Below are 27,173 nucleotides of genomic sequence, written 5' to 3' on the forward strand. Positions count from 1 at the left end.
GTGTCTAGTACCTTTATGAGGTGACGTCCTCTAAATGGTTAGCAATATTCCATAATCATTATCAAAGTGAAATAAGTGGGACCCAATATTAAATTACACCAGATATATGACATCTCATAAGGGTGCTAGGCACCATGAGTATCTTTTAGTATTTCTCTTTTTGAGCATTTCTATGAGGTACTGTGGTGTCTAACACCGTTATGAGGTGGCGTCCTCTAATGTTTAGTAGTTTTCCATAATTATTATCAAAGTAAAATAAGTAGGACTCGATATTGAATTGCACCAATAGCAATATGACACCTCGTAAGAGTGCTAGACACCATGGGTATAGTGTCTAGCACCCTTATAAGATTGCGTCCTCTAAATAGTTCAATTTTCAATTATCATTATCAAAGTAAAATAAACGGGACCTAATAATGAATTACACTAGTAGCCACTACAAGCGCCCTTTAGCATTTCTCTTTTTCAAACTCCAAAAAGCCACTCCATACATAATTGCATCATTCTTTCTTACTTTAACAAGGGCATCAATCTAATAAATCCTTATACTTTCTTAGTGGCTGTTATTGTCATTAGCACCAAAGACAATGATAGTTACTTTCATTTCATCTCTTTATAAAGAAATGGTTTCAAGCTAGAAACTTTTTTACCTTTTCTTTCTTATTAATAGGAAAAACTTATTAATAACAGAATTATGTGGGTTATTATGTGGGTTATTTGGGTTATTTGGCTCGAAAGAAATAACAGAATTTTTGAAGGGATTGAAGCCTCAGTTGAAGACTTGTGGGAAAAAGTCAGATTTTGGACAACTGTTTGGGTTTATAAAACTAAAAGTTTTGAGCAGTTTTCGTTCTTAGATTTGAGTAGCGACTGGAGACTGTTGTGTAATGTGGTATAACAGTACATAATTTGTTTTAAATGTTTTATATGTTTGTGATAGAACACTTGTAATCATGGTATTCCTCCGCCACAAGTGAGGCTTTCTATATATGTCGGGGGAGGGGTCAAGCTTAGACTTTGGCCTCTTTCTCTTTTTCAAAAAAAAAAAATAGGAAAAACTTATACATAAGATTCTGTTATAACTTCATAACTTTGATTGACATGAACTTTCCCTTTATGAATTATTATTTATCTCAGAACCCTCTAATAGTAGTTTTCTTTACATTGCTCTAATATATGCCACTTATAGTTTCCTAAATCAGATTTTGAACTGTCTTTTTCTGAGTAGTGATTTTTAGTGCCATAAAAAGTTGTGATTCCAGAACATTACATGTGGTGGAATCATTATTTATTAATAGCAGAGGCAATTGTTGGTTCACGTGTCACACTTTTTCAATATTGTCTTATTACTATTAATATTTTTTCTATTTATTTATTAAATTAGATTATATTGTATGAACTTGTGTCACCATCTTAAAAACATTATCTTTATCTTAGATTAAACCTTTCATTTTTCTAAACCAAAAAAATTATTGAAGATTTCATTTCTCTTCCACATTTATATATATTATTATTATTAGTGTGTTGTGTACTAATTCAAGAACACAACTTTATTATATTACACGGATTTCCCTTTTTTCATTTTAGCCTTTTATAAAGTATTAGTCTTTAAAAATAAAATTTTAAAAAAATTAAACCATAATAATCTCTAGGTTTCATAATAAGAAAATAACTAATTAAACAGAAAAGAAGAAGGGATTTTCACATTTATTTCCTTGTATTTTCAGGATTTTTTTTAGGAATTAATCACAGAGAAGAAGAAAACAAACCTTACATGAAAATCTATACTTCACTTATAATCATTCTTTTGTACTCAATTATCTTCTTTTTTCCTTAATTCATTTATGGTATGGCCTAATTCAGACCTTACATTATCACAATCTTCATTAACAGCAGCAGCAGCATCATCCTCACCATTCTGCTCATGTTCATCATCATCATCATCATCATGATCATCTTCATCATCCTCCTCATCATTTTCGCCATCTTCATCGTCGACATTTGGTTGAACAAAGTGGAGCTTCAACCGGCCATCTTCCCTACAAGCATGGAGAAATTCCTGGCTTTGAACTCTAACCTCTTTCAATACAAACCTCCCATCTTGTCTATAAGACTTGAAACACACCCAAGGCTTTCCATTACTCTTGCTCAAACTAGATATCGGTGGTGGGAATCTTCCTCCTCCTCCTCCTACTACTCCTCCTCCTCCCGCGGTGGTGGTGTTCATCGCCGTTCCCCTCCTTGATCTTCGAACAATTTCACTGCAAAAGTTAGAGAAATTAGTACTACTACTCTTTCCAACAACACTTGATTCTTTCTCCACCGAGTTTTCTCGAACATCCTTGTTATGATCACCATCTTCATCATCATCATCTTCCTTTATAGAATTAGTATTGTTCTTCAACATCAAATCATCAACCTCACCAGAGCTCTCAAAACCGAGTCCCTCAGTACAAAGTTGCAAACTTTCAAAGCTTTTCAAAGAGAAACTCTCACTCTTTTTGTGTGTGTTTGTGTACTTTGATGATGAACTCGAGAAAGAGTTTTCAAATGCTGATGTTTTCTTAGATTTCGAATCGAAATCTATCATAGAAGAAGATGATGATGATGATGAAAAAAGAGAGGTGCTTTCTTTGAAATGAAGCTCACCAAAGATTTCAGTGAAAGAAGATTGATCAATATTTGGTTTATTTACAGGTTTGATTTGGTTCCATGGAGAAAGTGATTCAAGAAGTGTTGGATTTTCGGGTAATGGGTTTTCAAAGATGTGTTGTAAACTTCCACAGGCAGCCATGAAAGGACCTCTCTGTAAGTTTTTCTTAAAAAATTCTGTTTTGTGTATAGCTAGAGCTAAGCTAAAGTATATATCACTGTATGTATATATATATATATATATATTTATTATATGTACAAGAAAGTTATAATAATGATGATTACAAAAGAGATTGACTAGTTCATGGAGTTGTAGAGAAAGAGGCACGAGAAGAGCATGGGTTTGAAAAAATCAATATGGTTGTTGCTAATAAATGGGGATGAGTTGCTGTTATTTTGGGTGTATATATATAAATATATAAATATTATATATGTGGGTGAACTCTAATAATGATGGGATTTATATATGTGGGTGGTTTTGAGCTATAGGTCTAGATTTGGTGGTTGCTATTTCATCTAACAAATTTTTTTCTTAGTTTTTTTTGGTTAAATATTATAACGATTTATATGTATGAGTGATGATATGTGCAACAAAATATTATAACGATAAGTTTGAAAATTTGTTAGATTATTGTGTAATTTTTGTTACTTTTATATAAAGATTTCTAGAAGAGTTTATTTTTTTAGATTTTATCTATGAGGTTTTTTTTTTTTTTTGTTATGTATATGATGATATGTGCACCAAAATATTATAACTTGACAGATTTGCAGGTTAGATTATATGATTAGTTAAAAAAGAGATGCTAAAAGGGTGGTGCTTAGTACCTTATTTGTTTGTCATATTATTAAGCAACACTGATGCCCAGTAACAATACTTGTTAAAAAGATTATTATGTCACTTTTTATAATTTTGTTAGTAGGATATTTTGAGGGCAAATATTATTACATCCTAAACCGGTAGTGTTCCATCTTGGAGTAATATAAAACATTGTTAATGTAATATTATTTTAAAATTATTTTGGTAATACTATAAATTACTCTATAATAGTAGGAGACAACTTAAAAGAGCTTAAAAGTAAACCCAAAAAATGAAAACTACATCATATCTTAAGGTAGGAATTTTTTGGACCCCTACCAAAGTGGATGGACAAATTTAATTATGTGAATTGCATAAATAATAATAATAATAATTTTAAATATTATTAAAATAGTAATAATAAATAAATAAATAAAGCCTAGTGTGCTACTTGACATAAGGCAAAAACAAAAAAAGAAACCTAGTGTGGTGCTACTCGACATAATGTACTTTTGTCTTATAAGTGGGCTCATTTTTCCTTCCAAAATAGAAGTATATGTTTCACTTTCACTATGGTAATCAAGAGGCTAGTTATATTTCTCCTTGAAAACCCAAATCAATAATGCAAAATTTACATGTATCTTTTAATTAAACATATTGATTGTTAACTATGACATTAGTTAGATCAATTAGGATTTTTATCTCATACACCTTGAGATGTATTAAACCATATCCTTAAATTTTTTAGACAGTTAAAAATTTCTTTTGAACTATCGATATTGTTAAATTTAAGGAATTTCGTCTAATTCCATTCAATTTTAGTAACATGCGTTTAACGTGGTGATTGCCTATTGTCCAAGTACCAAATCGTACCTTTCGAATTTTCACATGTATTAAATTATGTTCCATGAACTTTCCTCGACGTCAGACACGTGTTAGTATAATTAATGAAATTGGACAAAAGTTTTTAAATCCAACAATCTTAATAGTTAGAAAGAACTTTTAACGACCTGTAAAGTTCTAGGACCACAATAGTTATATGTCAAAGTTCAGAGTGATAAAATCTTAAATAGCCTATTAATTATTAAGCCTATAATATATCTTATTAATTATACAATTTTAGGAAAATGTTGTTATAGGGAGGTTAGTTAGATTGTATTTGTGTTACAATTTTTTTTTCATATTTTTTTATGTTTGCTCTCTCTTTTTTTAAGACCATTCGTTCAACTTCGTTTTGGGCCTTGTATGAACAACTTTATTGAAGAAAAATAATAAAGTGATACAAGCTAAAAAATATTATACATCCCATGTTCATAAAACTTATATGCAATTATTCCAAAGACACTTTATATTAACATATTTCTTGTAACTTTATTTTATTTTCATTTTATGTATATTATTTGTGAGAGTTCCTAGCACTCTAAAATCAAAATAACTTAAACCACATGATCTTATTTTCTATGAATTAAAACACTTGATTTTCTTTTCTTTTGCTCACTAAAATGAACTCCAAACAAGGCTAGATTATCTTCCATGTTTCGTGTGGGATGTATAGTACTTTTTTATGAACATGATAATTTACCATATTCATAATTTCAAGAAGAAAAAATCACATTGAATTAATTTACCATATTCATAAATTCTTAGGAATTTTCTTTGAATTTCTTCTTATTGGTGTATTAAAGAAGTTTTTAATTGATTATTTAATTTTAGTTTTATTATGATGCATGTTGAAGATTTTTTTGTAACTTGAATTTAGTGATTTGTTTGTGTGTAGTTTTATGACTTGTATGGTAGTATGTTTATGTACTGAGTGTAACTTGTTTGGTACATAGTAGTTTATTTTGGATTTATCTTAAGAATGACGTGAGATAGAAGTGACAGTCGATTTGCTCCATAAATATCAAAGATAAGTTTTCTTCATAAAATAATATTTAAACTAATTTTTAACATTTAAATAAAATTTCTCATTTTAATTTGATATTACTATTAGGAAGTGTGTTAATTAATTTCATATATTTATGTAAATTTTTTTACTCACTTGGTCATTCTAAGATACAAGTATTTTAAAAAGATAAGTTTTATTATAATTATCTTTCTTAATTTTTTACTATATTTACTTGATTTGATACTAATCTATATCTTTTCTTTTGTAGATATGGTGGGGATAGAAACACATTTTAGAGATTTTTTATCTGATATTAAAGTTTTATTGTCTAATTTTTTGAGAGCGTTTTATTGTCTAATTTTTTGAGAGCACCTCTTTTGTATGTAAGTCACAACATTAATATTGCATCTCATGGATTGGTTTAGCATGCCCTTAGAACAGAGAATAAGTTTTTTTAGATAAAATGAATCTCTTCACTTTTGCCTTTTTGACGTTTTTTTCTCTAACCTATAACAGTTACTCTTACCAAAAAAGTTTGTCTAAAAATATTAGTATTTCATAATTATGCAGTGTAATCTCTCAGTTTTCATGAGGACTTATGAAAATTAGAGAATAATTGCGACCCATCAATTATTTCTAACTATATAATTTCTATGTAATTATCTAATTAACCAAAGAATTCTAGTAATTACTTCAAATTACAATCCACTTCAATTATAAAGTGACTTTCCAAACCAAAAAAAAATTGTCATGGTAGGATTTATATCCTTTTTTAAAACTTTTAACTGTTGGATTAATCATATATATTACTATGGATCCACATGATGACATGAAACAAATATAAGATAAAAATCTATAAATAGCATAACATTAAAAAACATTTACCATATTCATATATTTTTACCCAAACAATATTCAATGTTTTCAAATCTTACACATTACAAAATCTTTTATATATTATTATAGCAAGTATTTAAAATTGTTGAGAAATATTTTATTTTTCAATTTTCTTCTAAAATTACAATTTTGCCCTTTTGAACAAAATTATTCTTTTCAGCCTCTAAAAGCCAATTCTGGCTCTATGCCTCAATACAAAATATACAATAAATATGAAAGCACTCCATTGCCCCATTACCAATCACATGGTGCCACATGTCCACTATATGGGTGGTGTTCATGGGAGAGAAGGCATAATATATATAAATATATATTTATATAGGTGGATGTGATTTGCAAGAAAATATGAACCTACAATTTTAATCTTCAACTCTTCATCTTTCACATCAACCCTTAATACTTCTTTTCCTTCTTATCCGCTCCCTTTGAGATCATGGCTTTGTTTTGGATTAGAATCAAATTAGAAAATTGAGTTTTGGCTTTTTTGTTCATAACAATTGGCCAAAGCTTTCAAAATTTTGTGCATTTATAAAGTGTAAGCAAGAAAATGCTTACTTTTATTCTTATTATTAGGACACTTGAGGAATTTTACATCATATTAAAATAAAGGGTGTGCCTTAATCCCTAAGTTCACTAATTGTCAACATATTTGGTTAGGTATTGATCAATGTCATTCTCTCTATTTTGAAACCCATTCCATTCTTTTATTCTTCTTTGCAATGTTTTCTTTGGTTTATTTATTTACATTATATGCTATGACACTTATGATTTTTTTTAAGTTTTGGGATTTGAGATTTTAAAGAATTACTTATAGTATGCAATGAGACTGATTCAGGAGTAAGATTACTTCTGAAGTCAGAATTATAAGATAGAAAAAATATTTTTAGAATAATGAATGACGATTTAAATTAAAACTATGTAAAATGATATAATTTTCTAGCCAAAGTAAAAGATTTGGAATGAACAAAATATATGTCATTAGATAAGCATTTAATTTTTAATTTTTCTTATATCTCATTTTTTTCTTCAAGAATTTAGACCCAATAATTATTGAAATGGATTTAAGCTCTAGTTATGTAAAAACATATTCTAATAATAATTTGATTTCATTTAATTATTGTAAAAAATATATCTCAAAAAATGAAAATTAAAGTTTGGTCAACTCACTAACACATGGGGCAAATCAACTAATTAAGGTAATAAAAAAATTATTTGTAACTTTTTTTTTTGAGAGAGAATTATTTGTAACTTTTATTAGTGTTATAATTTAATAAATAACACACCTTTTAATTTGATTGGGTTAGACATCATGGACACTATACAAATTATCAATAAACATTTTCAACCATAGAAGTTTCAATTTTTTTTTCCTCAAAGTAGAAAAAAAAATAATAATTGTGATAACAATTTAGACAAATATGACTTAAAAATCATCATAGATTTGATAGAGAAATTCATGTTATCATTTTCAACAAGGGATCATGTACAACTCATCCTATATAGACATAAATGATATATATATATATATATATATATATTTATATAGCCTACTTTATAAGCATTGCTATCATCCATTAAATTTACTTTAAAATATCTAATCTTATATAAGATGTTTAAGTTGCCAAACTTGGTATTATTGCTTATTAAATTATTATGTTTATATAAGGGAAAAAATTGTTGTTTGGTAGGAGAGAAAATGGAGAAAGAAGAAAGATTCAAAAGGCATATTCTTATGTTCCCTTCAAATTGAAAGAGAAAAGAAATAGAAATGAAAAAAAATTATTAAATAATTTTCACACAATATTATTTATTTTTGTGGGAATTTTTTTTATTTTTTATTTTTGAAAGGATGTAATTAAAATTGTTAAATTATAGGATCCACTTTACTCATCAAATTGAATTGACCCAATTAATAATTAAATTGATTTCCATCACAAAATTAAGAATAATTAACTTCTCATTTTATGTTTGATTCTCTTTTTGAGAAAATTAATTATTATTCTTCCAAATTCCCCTAATGAGTACCAAATCTTAAAGGAAATATTTTTCTTTTTTCTTTTTGTGTGTGTTTTCCTTATAAATATTCACTATTCCTTTTGTAGTTTTTTTTAAAAAATAGTAATATCTTTCCTTTATTTAACCGACATAATATGTATAAAAAATCTTCTATTTTTCTTAGACATTATTTCACTTTTTCAATTAAAACCCCATTTATTATTTGTTTTAAAAGAACAAAATATTTAAGATTTTTTGTTCTTTAAATATTCCTTTTTGATCACATTAAGCATATGTAGTGATGACAAAGATATTTTTTAAGTGACAATGACCATTCTTTCTTCATAGCTTTACAACATTCAATTGTTTGTATATATTAAACCATCAAATCACACACTTCCAAATCATCAAAAAGCTATAATTTATTTATTTTATTAAATATATAAACAACAACAACAAATCTTTACTTTATTTATTAGCCCAATTCCTATAATAAATATTTGTCCATCTATAATGGAAATTAGATTATTAAGAATATACTTTAGTTAAAATTCACTAAAAAAAATACCTCATTTCCTTATTATCTTACCAAAATACAAGTTTTAAAATATCTTTTTGTTCATTGCTACAAAAAAAAATATCTTTTTGTTCATAAATTACATTATTAAAAATATACTATTATGGAAATTCACTAAAAAAAAATACCTCTTATCCTTGTCATCTTACCAACACAAGTTTTAAAACATTTTTTTGTCCATATGTACTAGAAATTACATAATTAAAAATATACTTTTGTTAAAATATACTATTCTCAAAATATATATATTTACTATTATTAAAATTAACTAAAAAAAATACTCATTTCCTTGTTATCTTACCAAAACACAAGTTTTAAATCATTTTTTTTTTCCCATTTGTATTAAAAATATACTATTGTTAAAATTCACTAAAGAAATACCTCTTTTCCTTGTTATCTTCTTACCAAAACACAAGTTTTAAAACATTTTTGAGCAAAGTTTATTTATGATATGAAAGATAAAAAGACACATTAAGTCAAAACACAAGAAAAATATTAAGAGAATAATGCCATCCATGAGATCAAATCAAAAAAAGAAAAACAAATTCACAAACTTATATCAAACTTAAAATGCCAACAATGTCATGAAAAACAGTTAAAGGTTCAACCTTGAATTATTATTATTCATGTTAAATCTTCTTTTTTTCGGGTTTAAAGCCATGCTTCGATGAGCTCCATCCTCGAATTCATCCGACTCAGTTTTCTAATCTCTTTCCTTTTCTCATTAACACTTGCTTCCACAATTACTTTTCTTGACAATCCCTTTTTGAGACTCGAATTGCTCGATTGACCACCGGTGTTCTTGCTCTTTCTCGGGCTTTCTTGAGCTTTGCCATCATTTGTTTCGTTGACCAAGGTGTCATCTGAGCTTGTTGTTAAACTCGAAACCTCTTTGTTCTTCGAGTGACTAGTTTGATTAGGTTCGAGATAGGTTTTCAACTCGAGCTCTGTCTCTTCTTCCTCTTCTTGAGAAGTATCTTGGATGCAAATTTGTGATGAGCTCTCGTGTCCATTCTCATCGAAAGGTTCTAAATCACGAACGGGAGAGGGATCAACTATCGATTCTTTTCTTTCTCTTAGCTTTAGAGTGATGAGCATTTTGAGGAAATTCATGACTTTGACTGCATACATAAGTGCAGTCAAAGGATCAAGCATCTGCAAGAACAAAATGAAACACGAAATCAATCCTCGAGTCATGTCATGTCATGTCGTGTGAATTTAAAAAAAGAAACCTTTTGTAAACTAACATGAGTCATGTTCGGTGCAAAAATGGTGGCGATATTCCTTGCATTCATCCTGTTTACATCTTCGAATTGGACAACATCGGCCATCAAGTTGATGGCCCAATCTAGTAGAGCAGCCTCGATCGGGGGAAGAAGCTTAACAACTTCTGCACAATCATCTTCTGTCTCGCATTGAATTACTTTCTCGGGTGATAAAGAATCTAGAATCCCAGTTGGGAGTTCTCTAAACCAAGCCTGAGTTGTTCAAAAAACACAAATTATCTCAAAACTATGACAGAATAAAATAAATTTCGATTGTCAAGTGCACCATATGCTGCAATTTAAATATGTAATGTACTACCGAAATACAAATCAAGAAGAAGAAAATTAAAGCGAAAAAACTTCTCTTTCGGTTTTAAATAGTAATAATAATAAACAAGAACAAACACAATGTTGAATTGAAGAAGCTGGTTTGGAAAACCGAAAAAGGAACTAATTCTAACAAAGTGATCAACACTATTTACCAAAGCTAGATGGGCAATCAGAACAAACACAATGTTGAAGAAGCTGGTTTGGAAAACCGAAAAGGGAACTAATTCTAACAAAGTGATCAATACTATTTACCAAGCTAGATGGGCAATCAGAACAAACACAATGTTAAAGAAGCTGGTTTGAAAAACCGAAAAAGGGAGTGAATTTCAAAAATGGCAAAGGTGATCTAAGTCCTCCTTCCAATTAATACCCGAGACAAACCAGTTTCGGTTTTTAAACATTTTCTTTTTACCTTAATAAGCCCTGCCAAACTGTGTACATCAATGTCTTCAGGTACAACTCCTCTGTTTAATTGATCCCGAACGATCTCCTCTTCGATATTTCCACCACTAATTCTAAAGATCCCTTCTGTCTAAAACATCAGAAAAACAAAGAACAAGTCCCAACCGAAATCAAAATCAACATTATCGAATGCCTTCTACTTAGTTTTAAACAGAGAAGTCAGTGTATCATACCGTTAGGCCTCCTTGAGCATATAATCGACGTTGTATGAGCAAGAGAATCGTCGGTACACTATTCCCTCTAGAATCATATGATAGCTGCATAGATTCCGTTGAAACTCCAAACACAGTTATGCTACATTTAAGGAACATCAAATTAGAAAAAAAACCAGTAAAAATTTGTGTAATTAAACACAACAAAATCACCATTTAGAAAATAAAGCATTGACATAATAATTGTAATTAAGTCAATTGAACATTAAGAATCAAATCAAAATCAACCAAAAATTTCTGAATCAACAGAAACAACTCACATTTGCATTTTGAATCAAAATCTCAACAATTATTATCAACAACAAACAAAAGCCATTGAATAATTGTAATTAAAATCACTAAATCCACTAATATTTTGAAAAGCTGGAAAAATGTCATCAAAGTCACCTAATTAGGAAATGAAGATTAACATAATTGAATTCCATAAAAACATGAATAAACCAAATTGAACATTAAGAATCAAAACAAGAACGAAAACCCACCAATCAAAAATCAAAATTTATTAAAACCAACCAAAAAATTTCTGAATTTCAAGAACCTCAAAAACCCACATTTGTGTTTTTTGAATCAAAATCTCAAGAATTATTATCAACAATAAAAAAAGCCATAAAAACAGAGAAAATGAAAAATGGTGTGCAATTAGGAAATGAAGCATTAACACATCTGACATAATTGAAATCCATAAAAAAAACATGAATAAACCAATCAAAACAAGCAACAAAACCCACCAATCAAAAAAAAACAAACAAAATTTATCAAAATCAACAAAAAATTTTCTGATTTTCAAGAACATCAAAAACCCCCCATTTGCATTTTTTGAATCAATTTTTTTATAGCAATTTTTGAATCAAAATCTCAACAATTATTATCAACAACTAAAAAGCCATAAAAAAACAAAGAAAGTGAATAATGGTGTGCAATTAGGAAAGGAAGTACTAACATAATAGACATAATTGAAATCCATAAAAACATGAATAAACCAATCAAAAAACAAAATTTACCAAAATCAACAAAAAATTTCTAAATTTTCAAGAAACCCCAAAACTCACATTGGCATTTCTTGAATCAAAATATCAACAATTATCATCAAGAACAAACAACAACAACAACAACAACAACAGAAAAAAAAAAGAAAATTTTTTGTTCATGATGGTGATGATGATGATGATAATGTACCTTGCACTAGGGGCTCTACTAGGAACCAAAGGCTGAAATTCAACAGGCAAACCCAAGAAACCATTAAACCTATCAAAGGTAACATGCGCAACATGGCGCACGTTAGTAGGCAAACCAATTTCCATTGAGCAAATTTGCTGTTGTTGCTGCTCTCCTTTTTTATCTCCAAACTTAAAACCAAACAAAGATTTTCTTATAAGAGCCACTAACAATGCCAACAGAGTCAAATGTTGACCACCACCTTCACCTCCACCTTCACCGTCACCGTTACCGGCGGTGTCATTCACTTCCTCACCATTTGGGTCACAGTCAGTCACCCCAGAAGAATTTCTCTCTCTTTCTCTTTCTCTCTCCTCAATGGAAGAAGAAGGGAAATGTGAAGGAGAAGAATGAAGAACCTCAGTCATGGCTTTACCTTTATTTTTTTAACAAATTAAAAAATGAAAAAAGATTAGTATTTTATTGAAAGAAATTGAAAAAAGAAATGATTTTTATTGTTAAACAGTGGAAGATTAACAAACCCTTTGAAGGAGAAAGAAGGTTTGGATTGGATCAAATCAAAGAATGAGTCTTTTTCTTCAAAGCTTGGTTTTTTTTTAATGGTCGTGAGAATCATTAACTCTCTTTTCTTTAAGGAAAATAATTAAAGAAAAAAAAAACCATTTTTTTATTGTTTTGGAGGGTTGAAGAAGCAAACTATATCAACAAACATATATATACAAATAAAGTGAAAAAATTAACAAATAAAAATTGATTTGGTGGGATTCAATCAATTGAAGTTCTTTAGGAAATTTAAGAAAAAAAAGTGAGTGGTCAATATACTTATATTATGAATTTAATATTCTTAGATTAATCCAATTACATCCAATCAATTTAATTTATTCGATTTTAATTTAATTGAATTGGATTAAGTTGATGATCCATATCGAAATTTAATTAAATTTAATTATGTATTATATATTAAAATAAAATTATATTTTACTACAAAAAAATAAAATTATATTTCTTTATATATAATTAATATTCTATTCTTATACTATTTTTTTTTAAAAAAAATACATATTATTATTAGTTGTTGCGTTAAATATTTTGAGGTATTTTAATCTTTATTTTATAGTATTTTATTAGGTACACTAAGATTTTAATTGTATTAAAATTGTTAAGTTAATGATTTTATGAAACATTTAACTTAAATGATTGGTAAATTTTATGTTATTACCTATGTATGTTTAAGTTAATATTAAAAATTAATTTATCAAATAAAATCTAAATAAGAAAACTGAACTAATTCATTATATTGAATTTTGAAGTTTAATTGGATTGGATTATACTTTCCCCTAATGAGTACTGTCCATTATTACTACAAAATATTATATGTGTAATACTATATATATTTTGATTTAATAATTATAGTAAAAAAAAATTGATATTAGTCACTACTTAGAGGTAGCTTCTAGCGATTAGTTAACAATATTCTATAAAAATTATTATATTAAATTATATAAAATTTAATATTTAATTAAACTAATACCGTTAGCACACGTTAGAGGTAGCTTCTAGCGATTAGTTAACAATATTTTATAAAAAATATTATATTAAATTATATGAAATTTAATATTTGATTAAACTAATACCATTAGCACACGTTAGAAGATGTTAAACACTATTGATATCTTTTAGTGTTTGTCTATTAAAAATGGTTAACTATTATCAAAATGTGAGCAACTTCAAGTAGAGGTATTTATTTCTTTTATTTTTATGAAGAGGAGCATTTAATGTTGGTTTGTAATATGGATGAGTTGAAAAAAACTTGAGATTTGGGTTTTATTTATTTCTTTTATTTTATTTTTATGAAGAGGAGCATTTAATGTTGGTTTGGATATTTGGCTTTTTAAATTTATTTATTAATTTTTGGGCAAAGTTTTTTAGTTGTGTTTTAGTAAATTTTGTGATTTCAATTTCATAAAAATACATTAAAGTGATGAGGAATGCACTAATAATCTAACTTAACAACAACGTGGGTCTCACCATTTTTTGTGTTTATTTTTCTCTTAAAATAATTGTACTAAATTCCATTTTAAAAAAAAAAATTGTACTAAATTGTCATTTTGCAATTTTGTCTTGTAGTGATGAGGAATGCACTAATAATCTTATGATTAATTTTTTCAAAATGATTCATTTTAACACTTTTTTCTTTTTTTGTTCTATTGTGTTAGTTTTATTTTTTTTTTTAAAAAAAATAATAATCTTGTTTTCATAATGTATTAAAAAACCCTTTTCTGGTCTAAATAATAAAATATATTTATTTAAAAAATGTGTATTTTTATTTTAGATATGAAAAAAAAAAATATGTAAGTATAGGTTAGAAAATATATTTTTTATAAAATAAATTTCATTTATAAAATTGTGGAGGGTTAATAATATACCCTAGTTTAAAGCCAATTTAGACAATTTCCTGATTTTTCTCTAAAGAGACAACTTTGGTTAAAAAAAGAAAAAAAGACAAATTTGTTAACTTATTTGTATTTTTAATATTGTTTTCTTTAGTGAATTTTTAATATAGTTTTATTTAGTTTTCTTTATTTGTATTTTTAATATAGTTTCCTTTAGTGAATTTTTAAATCAAAACATTCCAAATGCAAAATTTTTATGATTATAAATTATGAGAAATTGCCAAATATACTTTAAAATAATTGTCTATATTTGATCCAATTTAAGTATTTTATTTATTAATTTATTTTAAATATTTGAAAGTCTTCACTAATAAATTTATAAAGGTGATGTGTCATTCTAATCCTTACTTTTTTCATTACACACAATTATATATGTAAAGAATCAATGAACAAATCATATTGACAATGACACTTTAATTGTATCATTATATATTTTTTATATATATGTGTGTGAAATTTCTTCAATATGTCACCCAAAAATACAATATATATCAAAAAGTGAATATTCTATAATTACCATTTTTTAATTAATTATATATAAAGTTCTCAAGGATTTCATTTTATTGCCTTATATATCATATTAAGATCAAATTATGTTGTAATAATTAGAATATTTTATTTCTCATAATTTCAAGAAAATTATGTTATGCATTTTTTAAAAAGTGAATATTCTATAATTACCATTTTTAAATTAATTCTCCATATATATTAAGATAAAATTATATTGGAATAAGAATAGTTTATTTCTTGTATTTCACATTATATTCTTGTAAATTAAAAACATTTTTAATTGTATACCCAACTTCTATTCTTAAATTAAAAAGAACAAAAAGTATGATTCACCCTATATATAAAATAAAAATACTAATGTTTAAAATTTTATTATTTATTTTCTTATGGTATCCATTGGACTATTAAGTCAAATTGCAAATATTCAATGTACATGCTTTAGTATAAAATAATAAAATCATTGTTCATTGTCAAAGCTTAATAATTTATTATTATTTTAGTATATATAAAGACATAATTTAATAAAAATAATAATAATAATTATTATTCTTTTTCAAAAACAAAATATTATTATTATTGCTTTAGATATAGGGAGTTGCTTTATATATACTATGACAGTGGATAAATTATAATTTTTTCTATATATGTTAGTATATATTATAATTATTTAAGATTTTTTTTAATTATTTTTATAAAATTTTAAATAATTTATAATATCAAAAATAAATTTCAATATAACTTATTTCACATTGTATACAATTAACTTTAAAACAACCTGTTTTTTGTTTTATATTTTTGATGACACGAATTATTTAAATTTTCTTTAAAAAAAATTGTACGAGATTTTAAATAACTATATTATTCATTGTCATATAAAAAATTAGGATTGTATATTTTTAGTATAGTGAATTATTTAAAATTATATAAAAGATTATAATAAATTCTAAATAAGTGTGATAAACATAATTATATTAAAATTTAGACTATAATTTTCTCATGTGCTAAACCACAGAAACACCACTAAAATTTTCCAAATATATTAGTAATTATATGAATTTCTTTACCAAGTATAATCTTAAATTTTTGGATGGAGCCAAAATGCATTCCCTTACCACAAATTTTCCAAATAAATATTAGTCATTATATATTTCTTTTTTATATAATTTTGGTGACAAAATCTTTCCCTTAAAATATTAATATTTGTACGGCCATTCTCATCCAATAAACCATTGACCTCTAATTAGTCCTTAAACATAATCAAAACAACATAAACATGTAATTCAACCCAACTAATTCCACCATAATTAAATGGTATTTTAATACTTTTATTTCATTAAAAAAAAAAAAGGTTATATTCTTTACAATATAGTATACAACTGTGGGCCCAAACTTAGAGATTAAGGCCCATATACTAGATCTTTCTGGGTATTGGTGGATTATGCTTTACTGATAAGCCCAACAACCTACACAATGGTTTCTTTTCTTTTAGATTATTTTTTTTTAATTATTTGTTGGCAAAATTTTTTTACATTTAATTTTTTGGCAAAAATTTTATTATATTAACTTTTTTTATAAATTTGAGGTGTAAACTCAATATCACTGTTCCATACTAATTTAAATTAGGATCTGAGATACGAGAATATACTTAAGAGGGTAATTCCATTGGACGAATCGAAGTAATATCTAAGTTGAATCGATCTTACATAATTCCCATCTCAGATCGTGCTGAGAAAAATATTATCTCGAATCGGAAGGTGTCTATCTCAGTTCAGTCTTGGACTCCTCTTATCATGAATCAGTTTCAAAAATGTTTTATCTCGGACTGGTCTGAGATATGACCTATCACGGTCGCAAGGGCGGCCCTAGTCATAGGCGGGCTAGGCTCACGCCTAGGGCACACTCATTTTAGAGGCCCAAATCAAAAAATTATCTTTTAAAATATATATATATATTTTTTTAATAATTTTTAAAAATATTATTTATCTTTATAATAAGGACTTAAACAATTTTTTTTGCCTATAGCCCATTTCAACTCAGGGCCGCCCTTGCACGATCGTTCCGAGATATGGCCTACCTCGGTCAGTTCAAACTTACTTATTTCGGACGGGATAACTCACTTATCTCGGACGGGATAACTCTCTTATCTCGGACGGGATGGCTCACACATCATGGGATGACTCGCATATCCCAAACAAGATGACTTATATATCTCACACGGGATGACTCAATATATCGGACAGGATGATCCACACACCTTAGACTTATAACTCAATGACACCTCATAAATAATAATAGACAAATATTCAAGAATACCTTGAGAAGTTGACACCTAAGTACCAAAAAGGAGTATAAATAGAAGTGAGGGGAGGAGAACATTCAACCTTGTATAAGAAGTAGAATTAGAAGGTATTAAAAACGTGTCTTATTACCTTTTTCATTTATTTCAAGAGATTATTATACTTATGAAGAAGTAGAATTAAAAGTCTCCCAGTATTATTGTGAAAAATATAAAGATGAAGTCTAATTTTATTGGAACTTCTTTGCATTTTCATCATACAATATATATAGATGATGAGTTCTTTTTTATTATTATTTTTTTAAAAATACTTGCGGTAAAAAAATAATTAAAAAATGGCAGCATAAACTATTTATTTATTTATTTAAAAATTATTTTACAAACTATTTTTACAAATAAAAATAAATAATTAATTTGGACTCACTTTTGTTCACCACTAATTGGATTCTTTTGTTTCATCCCATAATACTAAAATATAATAAATAATCTCTTAAAAAAATAATAAATAAATAAATAAATAAACATAAACGTAAGAAAAAGCATTATAAAATTGTTGTAATTAATTATAAATTTCCATTAACTCACTCAAATCATTTCCATTAATACAAACATTTATTTTCCATTAATTAATTAAGCAAAAACATCAAGCTCAGACCTATTTTCCTGATCAATAACATCAAGAAAAACCGGATCAACGGTAACCCGACTATCCACGTGTACCTTAAATCTATGGTCCCACCACAAAACCTTAGCCGTTCCACCAATATCCACGCTGGCATCCAACAACATCTCACGTTTTGCCACGTCAGACAAGAACTTAGAAGCGTGTTGAGCTAGCTGAAGCCCGTCGAGCCGAGCCGGAAGCCGAAGCATCTTACATGACTTAGCAGATTGTGAGCCGGCCTCGATATCAGCCGAGCCGAGGAGAGAGCCTTGGTAGAAGATGGACATGGTTGTTGAGGAGTAATGGATGGGTGTGATGTTAGGGTTTGTGATATGAACGGTCAGGATTAACTCGGCGTCGAGAACTGGAAGATTGAGTTTAAATGAGGTGAAGTTGATTGAGATGAGGTCGAAGTGTGGGTCTTTTGGCTTGGCTGCTAATATGGCTGTAGCCGCCACTGCCGACGCCGCGCCGAGAGCCGCTGAGGTCCAGCTCCATTTTACCTTTTTGCCCATGGAAATTTGGGAGTTGAGTTGCAGAGGTAAGGAAGTAAAGTGGTGAAGAGAAGAAGAATCGGAGGTGGGGTTTTTGAGTTGGGGATTTTGGGGGTGAAATTACTGTAATGCCCTTTGGTGTTTTTGAGTGTATTGAAGTTGTAGAATGGGGGTAGTGTGGTAATTTGGGTGGAGTGGACGGTGGTGTACTGTGGTTGTTGGGAAGAGTCGGAGGTGGGTTTTTGATTTGGGGATTTTGGGGTGAAATTGCTATAATGCCCTTTTGGGTAAGTGTATATTGAAGTTGTAGTGTGGGGGGTAGTGTGGGGGGTAGTGTGGTAATTTGAGTGTTGAGTAATGGTGTTGGGAAAAGAAGAGTCGGAGGTGGGTTTTTGAGTTGGGATTTGTGGGTGAAATTACTATAATGCCCTTGAGAATAAGAGCATTGAAGTTGTGGTGTGAGGATAGTTTGGTAGTTTGGGTGTTGTGTCATGGTGGATTGGACGGTGGGAGACATATTGTAAATAGTGTGGTGTTGGGAAGAGTCGGAGGTGGGTTTTTGAGTTGGCCATTTTGGAGTGAATTTACTATAATGCTCTCTGGGGTTAATTGTATTGAATTTATAGTGTGGGGGTAGTGTGGTAATTTGGGTGGAGTGGACAGTGGGAGACCTGTTGTAAATACTAATAGTGTAGTGGATTTTAAAGGAAAATTTGATGGTCTGAATATAGAATATGGTTCGATTGTGATCCGATGATGGTCTGAAGTTACTTTTTTTTATGTACAAAAATATATAAAAAAAAAAAAGGTAGCATTGGGCCACCATCAGACTCTTATCGGACCACCATCAATATAGACGGGAATAGGGAGTATGGATGGTGAAGTTAGAAGAGAAGATAAGAGAGAAGAGTATAATGTATATGAATATAAAATATGCCTATTTTTTTAATTTTAGTAAGGTTGTGTTCAAAAATTTAATATACACCAAATATATGCATATAAATTCAAATTTTCCTTTCTATTTCATATGTAGCATTATGGGACATTCAGAATGCTTTTGCCGTAGATTGTTTGATACTTTGACACACTTAATCGTTAAGCCATATGACTTGGAGTTGAAGGCCGATCAGCCTAAGAAATTCCACAATATTGGGACTCCTTGGTTTAGGGGTCCCAGTTTGGGGGGTCAACGAAAGTTCGAAGGCGGCGAAATGAAAATGAAACTACTATGATTTCCAATTCAGTTCCTTTGATTGAGGGATAACAAGGCAACAATCATGGGAAGGCAGTTATGGTTGATAGTGGCCATGATTCAGGGAGATATAATAGTAGTGTGTTTGAGGAAGAGAATAATGGTGGGAATGGAGTGAAAGTCAATGATTTAGGTAAGCAATTAATTTCGGATTGTGTTTCCATTTTGGAATCTAAAGTCTAAACGTCAAAGGGAAGAGTTGATTGGGTTGGGTCAATCTAGTGAAGAGGCAGGTTGGATTGAGGAAGTGGGGATGGGTTGGGTTGGTATTACTCACGTGGGCTTGGTGCATGAGGAGGGGTTGTTAGTGGATGAGATGGACCATGGCAATGTAGAGGCTTCAAAAAATGATTTAATGGCAGGTATTGGTGTCGAAACCCACTAGACATTATGAATCTTTTATTTTAAAATTGTCGTGGGCTTTGGAACCAACGGGCAAAATAATTAATTCATATTGTGGACATTGTCCCACATGGAATAAATGGTAGAGAATTGAGCCATATATAAGAACATGGGCTACTCCACTCATTGCCAATTGGTTTTGAGATGGAACCCCATGATTCTCAACACGTATGGACTTAATGTCTACAAAGAAGCCCAATATTTTTTTGTGTGAAACTTTAAGTGGAAAAGAAGTTGTCGAGAGAGTGAAGGTTCTTATGGGGTTTGAAGGGTGTTCTTGCATGGATGCCCATGGGCATAGTGGCGAGTTGGCTATGTTGTGGAGGAATGAGAATGAGATTGTTGTTCAAGGATTCTGCAAGAATAATATTGATGTTTTGGTGAGTGAGTGCATCCATGGCGCCTTAATGTCATTTACGGTGAGCCTCAACATGAGTTGAGAAGGGAGACGTAGTGTTTGTTGCATGCTTTAAAGACCCAATTTGAGCTGACTTGGTGTTTGGTAGGTGACATGAATAACTTAGGGAGTCACGAGGAGAAGCGAGGTGGGAGACAGTGCTAATTGATAGTTTCAAGGAAGTGTTAAATAACTATGGTCTTGTTGACGTTTGAGCTGCATGGGTATCCTTTTACGTGGGAAAAGGGTTGTAGTCTGGACAACTTGATTGAAGAGAGGTTGGACAAGGCATTAGTTTCCCCTCCCCTAACCCTCTTCACACTCTTCACACTGGCACCCTTGACAACTAGAAGGTTTTGTTGCAAGAGATAACAAGTAAGCTCATTATCATCCATACTTTTTACAGAGACACGAGGTTCTCGATTCTCTTACGCGAAAAAATCTATATTGATAAGCTTCCCATGGAGGTGGAAGCTAGAAGTCGTGAAGTCAATTTTTAGTCGATATGGACTAATTTTGAAGATTCAGATCTTCTATAGGTGCTTGGACTCGATGGAGACTCTCGAGTTTTCAACCTTTGTAAGGGTTAATGAAGCCTTTTGCTCACCTGAATAATATGGTATGTTTATATTACACTCTCTAATTATAATAAAAATATTTACATCTAAAAAATTAGACAAATTAGGTAAATGTAATGATGTTGTTTGTAGAGGTGTACGTTGGTCGGTTTGGTCGGGTTACAACATATTTTTATTAACCCCATATAAATATCGGGTTGCAAAAATTTAATCGTAACCCGCCCAATGAAAATTTAGAAAAAGTTCAACCCGCCCAATGATTTTGTCGGTTTGGTCGGGTTAACCCGTCCAAACCGTTCTTCATTTTTTTTTTATAATTATTATTGTTAGTTTCTAGAATTCAAGTAATTAAAGTTAAAAAAATAAAAATATATTATTTATGTTTCAAGCTAAAAAATACTATAGTTTAAATTAATTTTAAGAACTTTAATATAAGATAAATATAATTGAGTAAACATAAAATAATTGAATAAAATAATAATAAAAAAAATGATAATATGGTATAGATTTTTAAACTTTAATTTCAATATCCAAATCTAAAAATTATTAACTATAAAATCTAAGTTTTAAGTTATAAACTAAAATGTCCAAACTTTAAATACAAAATAGTTTAACTAATAAATGTAATTTATGTAATATAATATATGTACACTTTTATTAAAAAATATATAAATTAGTTTAACTCAGATTATTCGAGTTAATTGGGCGGTTTAAAATAATTTGTTAACCACCCAATATATTCATTGAGAGGTTTAGATTTTCATTGTATTATTTCAGGTTGTATTTTTTGTCGATTTATTCGGTTTGGTTTGAGCGGTTTATTCGGGTTGGGCGGTTTGTAAATTTTATTGAACACCCCTAGTTGTTTGTAATCATTTCAATAGATTAATTGGACTCAAATCAATTTAAAATCGAAAGAATAAGTTGTTCTATCTATTGAAGAAAATTATAATAAAAATATATACAATTAAAAAATTACATAAATTAAATAAATGTATCAATGTTGTTAGTGAGCTGAAAAATTAATATTATTAATTTACTATTTGAAAATTATCAAAATAAATTATAACATATGTCAAAAATTTCAAACAGAATAAAACATTCCAGCAGAATGATACATCCCTTTTGCCCATCCCCTTCCCCTAACCCTGTTCAAACCGACACCCTTGACGACTAAAAGGCTTTGTTGTCGTAGATAACAAGTAAGGTCATTATCATCCATCTGTTTTATAGTCATGAAGATCTCGATTCTTTTACGCGAAAAAACTATAGGCTTGTTCGGTAACTATTTTGTTTTTTGTTTTTCTTTATTCACCTTAACAAAATTTTATAATTTGTTCTTAGTTTCTGATTAATTAAACAGAAAACTGATTTTTTAATGGTTACCGAATACTACCTATATTGATAACTTTTCCAAAGAAATAGAAGTTAGATGGTGTGAAGTCGATTTTAAGTCCATATGGACTAATCCTAAAGATTCAGATCTTTAGTAGGTACTTGGACTTGATGGTGACTCTCGAGTTTCCAAACTTTGTAATGGCTAACAAAGTCTTTTGCTCACCTGAATGTATTGATGTTGTTAATGATCAATTCAATATATTGATTAGACTCAAATCAATTCAAAACAAAAATCATAAGGTGTTTGATGTATCAAAGAAAATTATAATAAAAATATATACATCTAAAAAATTTGATAAATTAAGTAAATGTATTAAGCTCTATATTTTTTGTAAATCAATTATTTTTTTTCTTAGTGGGCTACTTTTGCTTCTTTTTCTAGGCTACAAAGTGTTAAATGTATCGAAAAAATTACAACAAAAATATATATAAATCAATTCAATTCAATATATATAAATCAGACTCAAATCAATTCAATATTATTCTCAAATTCTCCTACTATAATCCCTTAATTAGGTTCAACTCAACAAATATGTGATACTTATCATATAATTAAAATGATTGGAATAAAGATTTAAAATTAAATCTAATTTCTAATAAATCAATAGAAAAAAAAAAAAGAAAAGAAAGAAGAAGAAGAACTTCTTACCTGATTTAATTCTTTTCAATTAATGTGGATAAAAAAAGAAGAAAATTATTCCCAAACCCTTTGAATGCAGCCTTTTGGGAGGGCTAAACTCCCACATTGCTAATGATTATGTTTGTTGGGTTATGAGTAATATATAAATTCTCTTATATGTGTATACTAATGCTCATACTTCTTTTAATCAAAACAAAATAAGTGTAAATACATAATACTATTTAATATGAATACCCGAAGTCCATACTGACTAAACAATCTCTCCACGCCTTCATTTTCTACCTCCTGAGGAAGATTTTCGACATACAATCTCCGTGCTCCTGAGGAAGATTTTCGACATACAATCTCCGTGTAGGAGATTCGAGCTTGTCCTTACTCTGTAAAAGTGAAGTGAATAAACTTAGTAAAACAAAAAACAAAAAATAAAAACAAACAGAGATTCTCTCTAAAGTATAAACTCAGTATGCAGAGGATATATATTAATATAACAATATCTCAATTTTTATGAGCTGAAACATGGGTAATTTTTGCCAATCGTGGTCATAAGCCTCCACACGATATACCAACTCATCGTTAATCAATTCATGTGATTTTTGAATTCAAAAAATTACTAATTATAATTCAAAGATGTATTAAAAATATACAAATAATAACAATAAAACAAAAAACTTACCCGAGTAGATGGGCAGGCAGCTGCTCCATCCGGATGAATTTGATGGCGCAAACATTTTGAATATATATATCATGCTCTTCAACAAAGGGATGCCATGTTTTCTTCCAAAAAAAAAGCTGGTGGAAGAAATCGGTTTCTGATAGAAGGCTCCCTCAAACTCATCGTCATTTCAGTAAGTTTCTCACCATCGTATAAAAAAACAGGCTTGAATTTTCCAAGAAGATTTTTGCGAAAAATTGTTGAAGCATTATCAGGCAAATCCACAGCCTCACTAAGACTCGAATGTGTAAGAGTAATTGTGAACTCATTCACAATTTCATTCGCCGCCATTGTAATATTATTTCCTACAAAATACAAGCAAAATAAATAATAAAAAGTGAGACAACATTTAATTAACCAACCTCAATATATATATAATTTGTATTCAAGATTGATTTTGAGAAAGCATATGATCGAGTCGAAAGAGACTTTCTAGACTTGGTTTTGAGGAAAAAAGGTTTTAGGGATCGATGGAGGAAATGGATTAGAGGGTGTGTCTCCACCACTTCATTCTCTATATTCATTAATGGGAGATCGAGAGAAATATTCAAGGGCTCTAGAGAAAAAAATATGCAAGTTGACACACACAAAATTGAATAAAGCAAGACCTCAAATAACTTTTTCATATAAATCTTCATATAAATATATACATATACGGAGGAAGTTTCAATGATTACATTTTTATTGTAACCATTATAGTTACATTTTGTTAGCCATTAGATCACTATTAAATGGTTGTGATTAATTAAGAAATTAAATAAAAATAAATAAAAAATAACCTGTAACCTGAAAATAACCTTATAATTTATTTCCTTATAAAACTTTAATTAATTTAGAATAACTTAGGTTGTGTTAATCACTTCAAATGATGCTTATAAAGGCGAGCAGTTTCGCAGATCTATCTTCTGTTCGGAGACCAAAGAATGGAGTTGTTGCTTTAAATTCCTATGTCCAGTCAGGTTGTACGAGTGGCATCTCACACCTATTGGATGCAGCAACGACATCATTTACTGGCCATTCGGGCGATACTGTTTTGATGGAATAATTGCATTTGACACCAGTACTACTCATTGTTGTTCGGTTGTCATGCCAGCAGAGTTCGACACCAATTTTTGGCGCAGCTGTTTTTGGATAAAGAGGCGGGTGGTCACTATGTTCTCAGAGCATGGGATTTAGTTCAGTCTTATTCATCGCCATCATCACCGTGGGTTATGGTTAAAGATGTTAGATTGAAATGGGGAGCATATGAAAATATGTCATTGTGTCCCATTGCATTCCATCCCGAAGATGAAGATGTTATTTTCTTCAAAAGAGTACTACTCAATCATAATGATAATGTTGAGATCTTCCGGTACAGATTTGGGAGCAAATGTTATGAACATGTTTGTTACTGTCCATTCGCCGAGAAAACTCTCAGCCTTCGTATTTTGCCTGTGCTTGTTCATGGTTGGCCTACTAGAATTCCTCCTCTCTATACCAAAAGTCCCCAACCATGTTTTAGATTATCAAATCTAGACATCGATAGTGTATGATTTTTATTTATTTATTTGATTGATTAAAGTAGTTGAATGATGTTCAAAGATGAGAGATGTTATTTTGTTATTAATTTTATCCATTATTGAATATTTTTCATCTGTTGATATAGTTGATTTAATTGATTACATGCATCTACTACTAAGTGTACAAATCAATAATCTAAAAGACTTGTAACAATATAATAACAATTTTTATTTACGATTGCTAAAAGATGTACAAATAAGATTAGAATACACTATTAGGAAAACAAATCAATTCAAATATGTTTTTGATGATATTTTAGAACAGCACAAAAAGATTTAAGATCTTAGCTAGACCCTTAATATGTTCATAATAAGTACCTTAAAAACAACATCGCTTGGAAGAAGAAGAACTAAGAAATTTAGTTGGAGTTTGGTCTATTTTAAACCACTAATTGCATAAAAGTAAAACATAATATATATTTACAATAGTTGGAGTTAAATTTAGTTGTAAATTTAAATCATTTGGGACTAGTTTAAGAGTGGCCATATAAAGGGTATTGGAGTGTGTGAGTAGGGTTGCAACAATGTAACCTAAAAATTGTAATTTCGAAAGGCAACTATAAAAGAAAAAAAAAGTATCTATAAATTTATGTCTTCAAATAATAATGACTTACAAAATCTATTTTATCTAGGGTAGGAAAGATAGGGTAGGAATGATGGAAAGGAAGAATGATTGATAGGGTAGGAAAGATAGAAAAAGTATAGGAATGGAAAGGAAATGAGTACTCCTTTCCTTTTCCTTTATGTTGTTTGATAAATTAGAAAGAATGGTAAGTAATTTGAAAAATGTAAAATTATTTAATTTGAATTTTTTTTATATAATTATATAGAAAAATTCTATAATGCACTCTCTTAAAGAAATATACAGACGCACTCCTATTCGTTTTGGTATCCAAAATAATTTTTTAGTCATATTTTCTCTCATGGTTATGTACGTTATAGTTATTTGAGACATTTTGTAAAATTTGAAGAAATTCAGAAAAAAAATTAACTTTTTAAAAACATGGTTCAAACAATGTGTTGCTCTCGTGAGTATTTTATTTTATACGAATGTGAAATAGTCTGTTTGAACACTATTTTCTATAGTGTAAATTATTCTGAATTTTTCAAAATTTTGTAGGTAATCTTTTATAACTAAAACGTACACAAATATAAATAATTAGACTAAAAAATTCTTCTTTATGTCAAAACAGTAGAGGGTGCATCAAAACAGTAGAACCACCCAAATATATATAATATATATTTTTACGATATAAATACCTAAGTTTAATTTTCGGTTGCATATAAATACCTAAGTTTAACTCTCGGTTGCAAATAAGTACCTAATTTTAATTTTTAACCGTAATAATACATAAGTTATATTTCTGGAACTTCAAAAATAGCTAACCCTTAAATATCAACTCATTATCTACATGTCGTTTTCTAATTGGTATATTTAAACTAAATTTTTTTAAAAAATAAAAATTTAATGACTTGGACCAACCAAGAATTTTCACGTGAAAATTTACTTAACAATTAACATTGAGATACCTACAGAAGTTTTAGAATTATAACTTAGACATTATTAT

General features: G+C 28.9%; 3 protein-coding genes across 3 annotated transcripts; all 3 read right to left on the minus strand.

Annotated features, from left to right (window-relative positions):
* Positions 1 to 1,676: 1,676 nt before the first annotated feature.
* LOC115719444 (protein FAF-like, chloroplastic) lies at positions 1,677 to 3,106 on the minus strand. Its single transcript, XM_030648496.2, has one exon. It carries the CDS (start codon positions 2,792 to 2,794, stop codon positions 1,814 to 1,816), a length of 981 nt encoding a protein of 326 aa, XP_030504356.2. The 5' UTR covers positions 2,795 to 3,106; the 3' UTR covers positions 1,677 to 1,813.
* Positions 3,107 to 9,281: 6,175 nt separating this feature from the next.
* On the minus strand, positions 9,282 to 13,111 carry LOC115719443 (rho GTPase-activating protein 5). The gene is made up of 6 exons (XM_030648495.2): positions 12,772 to 13,111; positions 12,251 to 12,665; positions 11,036 to 11,156; positions 10,813 to 10,932; positions 10,053 to 10,283; positions 9,282 to 9,960 (listed from the first exon to the last, which is right to left on the minus strand). Exons 2-6 carry the CDS (start codon positions 12,655 to 12,657, stop codon positions 9,457 to 9,459), a joined length of 1,383 nt encoding a protein of 460 aa, XP_030504355.2. The 5' UTR covers positions 12,658 to 12,665; positions 12,772 to 13,111; the 3' UTR covers positions 9,282 to 9,456.
* Positions 13,112 to 18,051: 4,940 nt separating this feature from the next.
* Positions 18,052 to 19,193, minus strand: LOC115718721 (uncharacterized). The gene has a single exon (XM_030647542.2). It carries the CDS (start codon positions 18,686 to 18,688, stop codon positions 18,140 to 18,142), a length of 549 nt encoding a protein of 182 aa, XP_030503402.1. The 5' UTR covers positions 18,689 to 19,193; the 3' UTR covers positions 18,052 to 18,139.
* Between the last annotated feature and the right edge of the window lie 7,980 nt (positions 19,194 to 27,173).

The sequence above is a fragment of the Cannabis sativa genome, chromosome 2 (genome assembly GCF_029168945.1).
Source record: "Cannabis sativa cultivar Pink pepper isolate KNU-18-1 chromosome 2, ASM2916894v1, whole genome shotgun sequence".
Lineage (NCBI taxonomy): Eukaryota > Viridiplantae > Streptophyta > Magnoliopsida > Rosales > Cannabaceae > Cannabis > Cannabis sativa.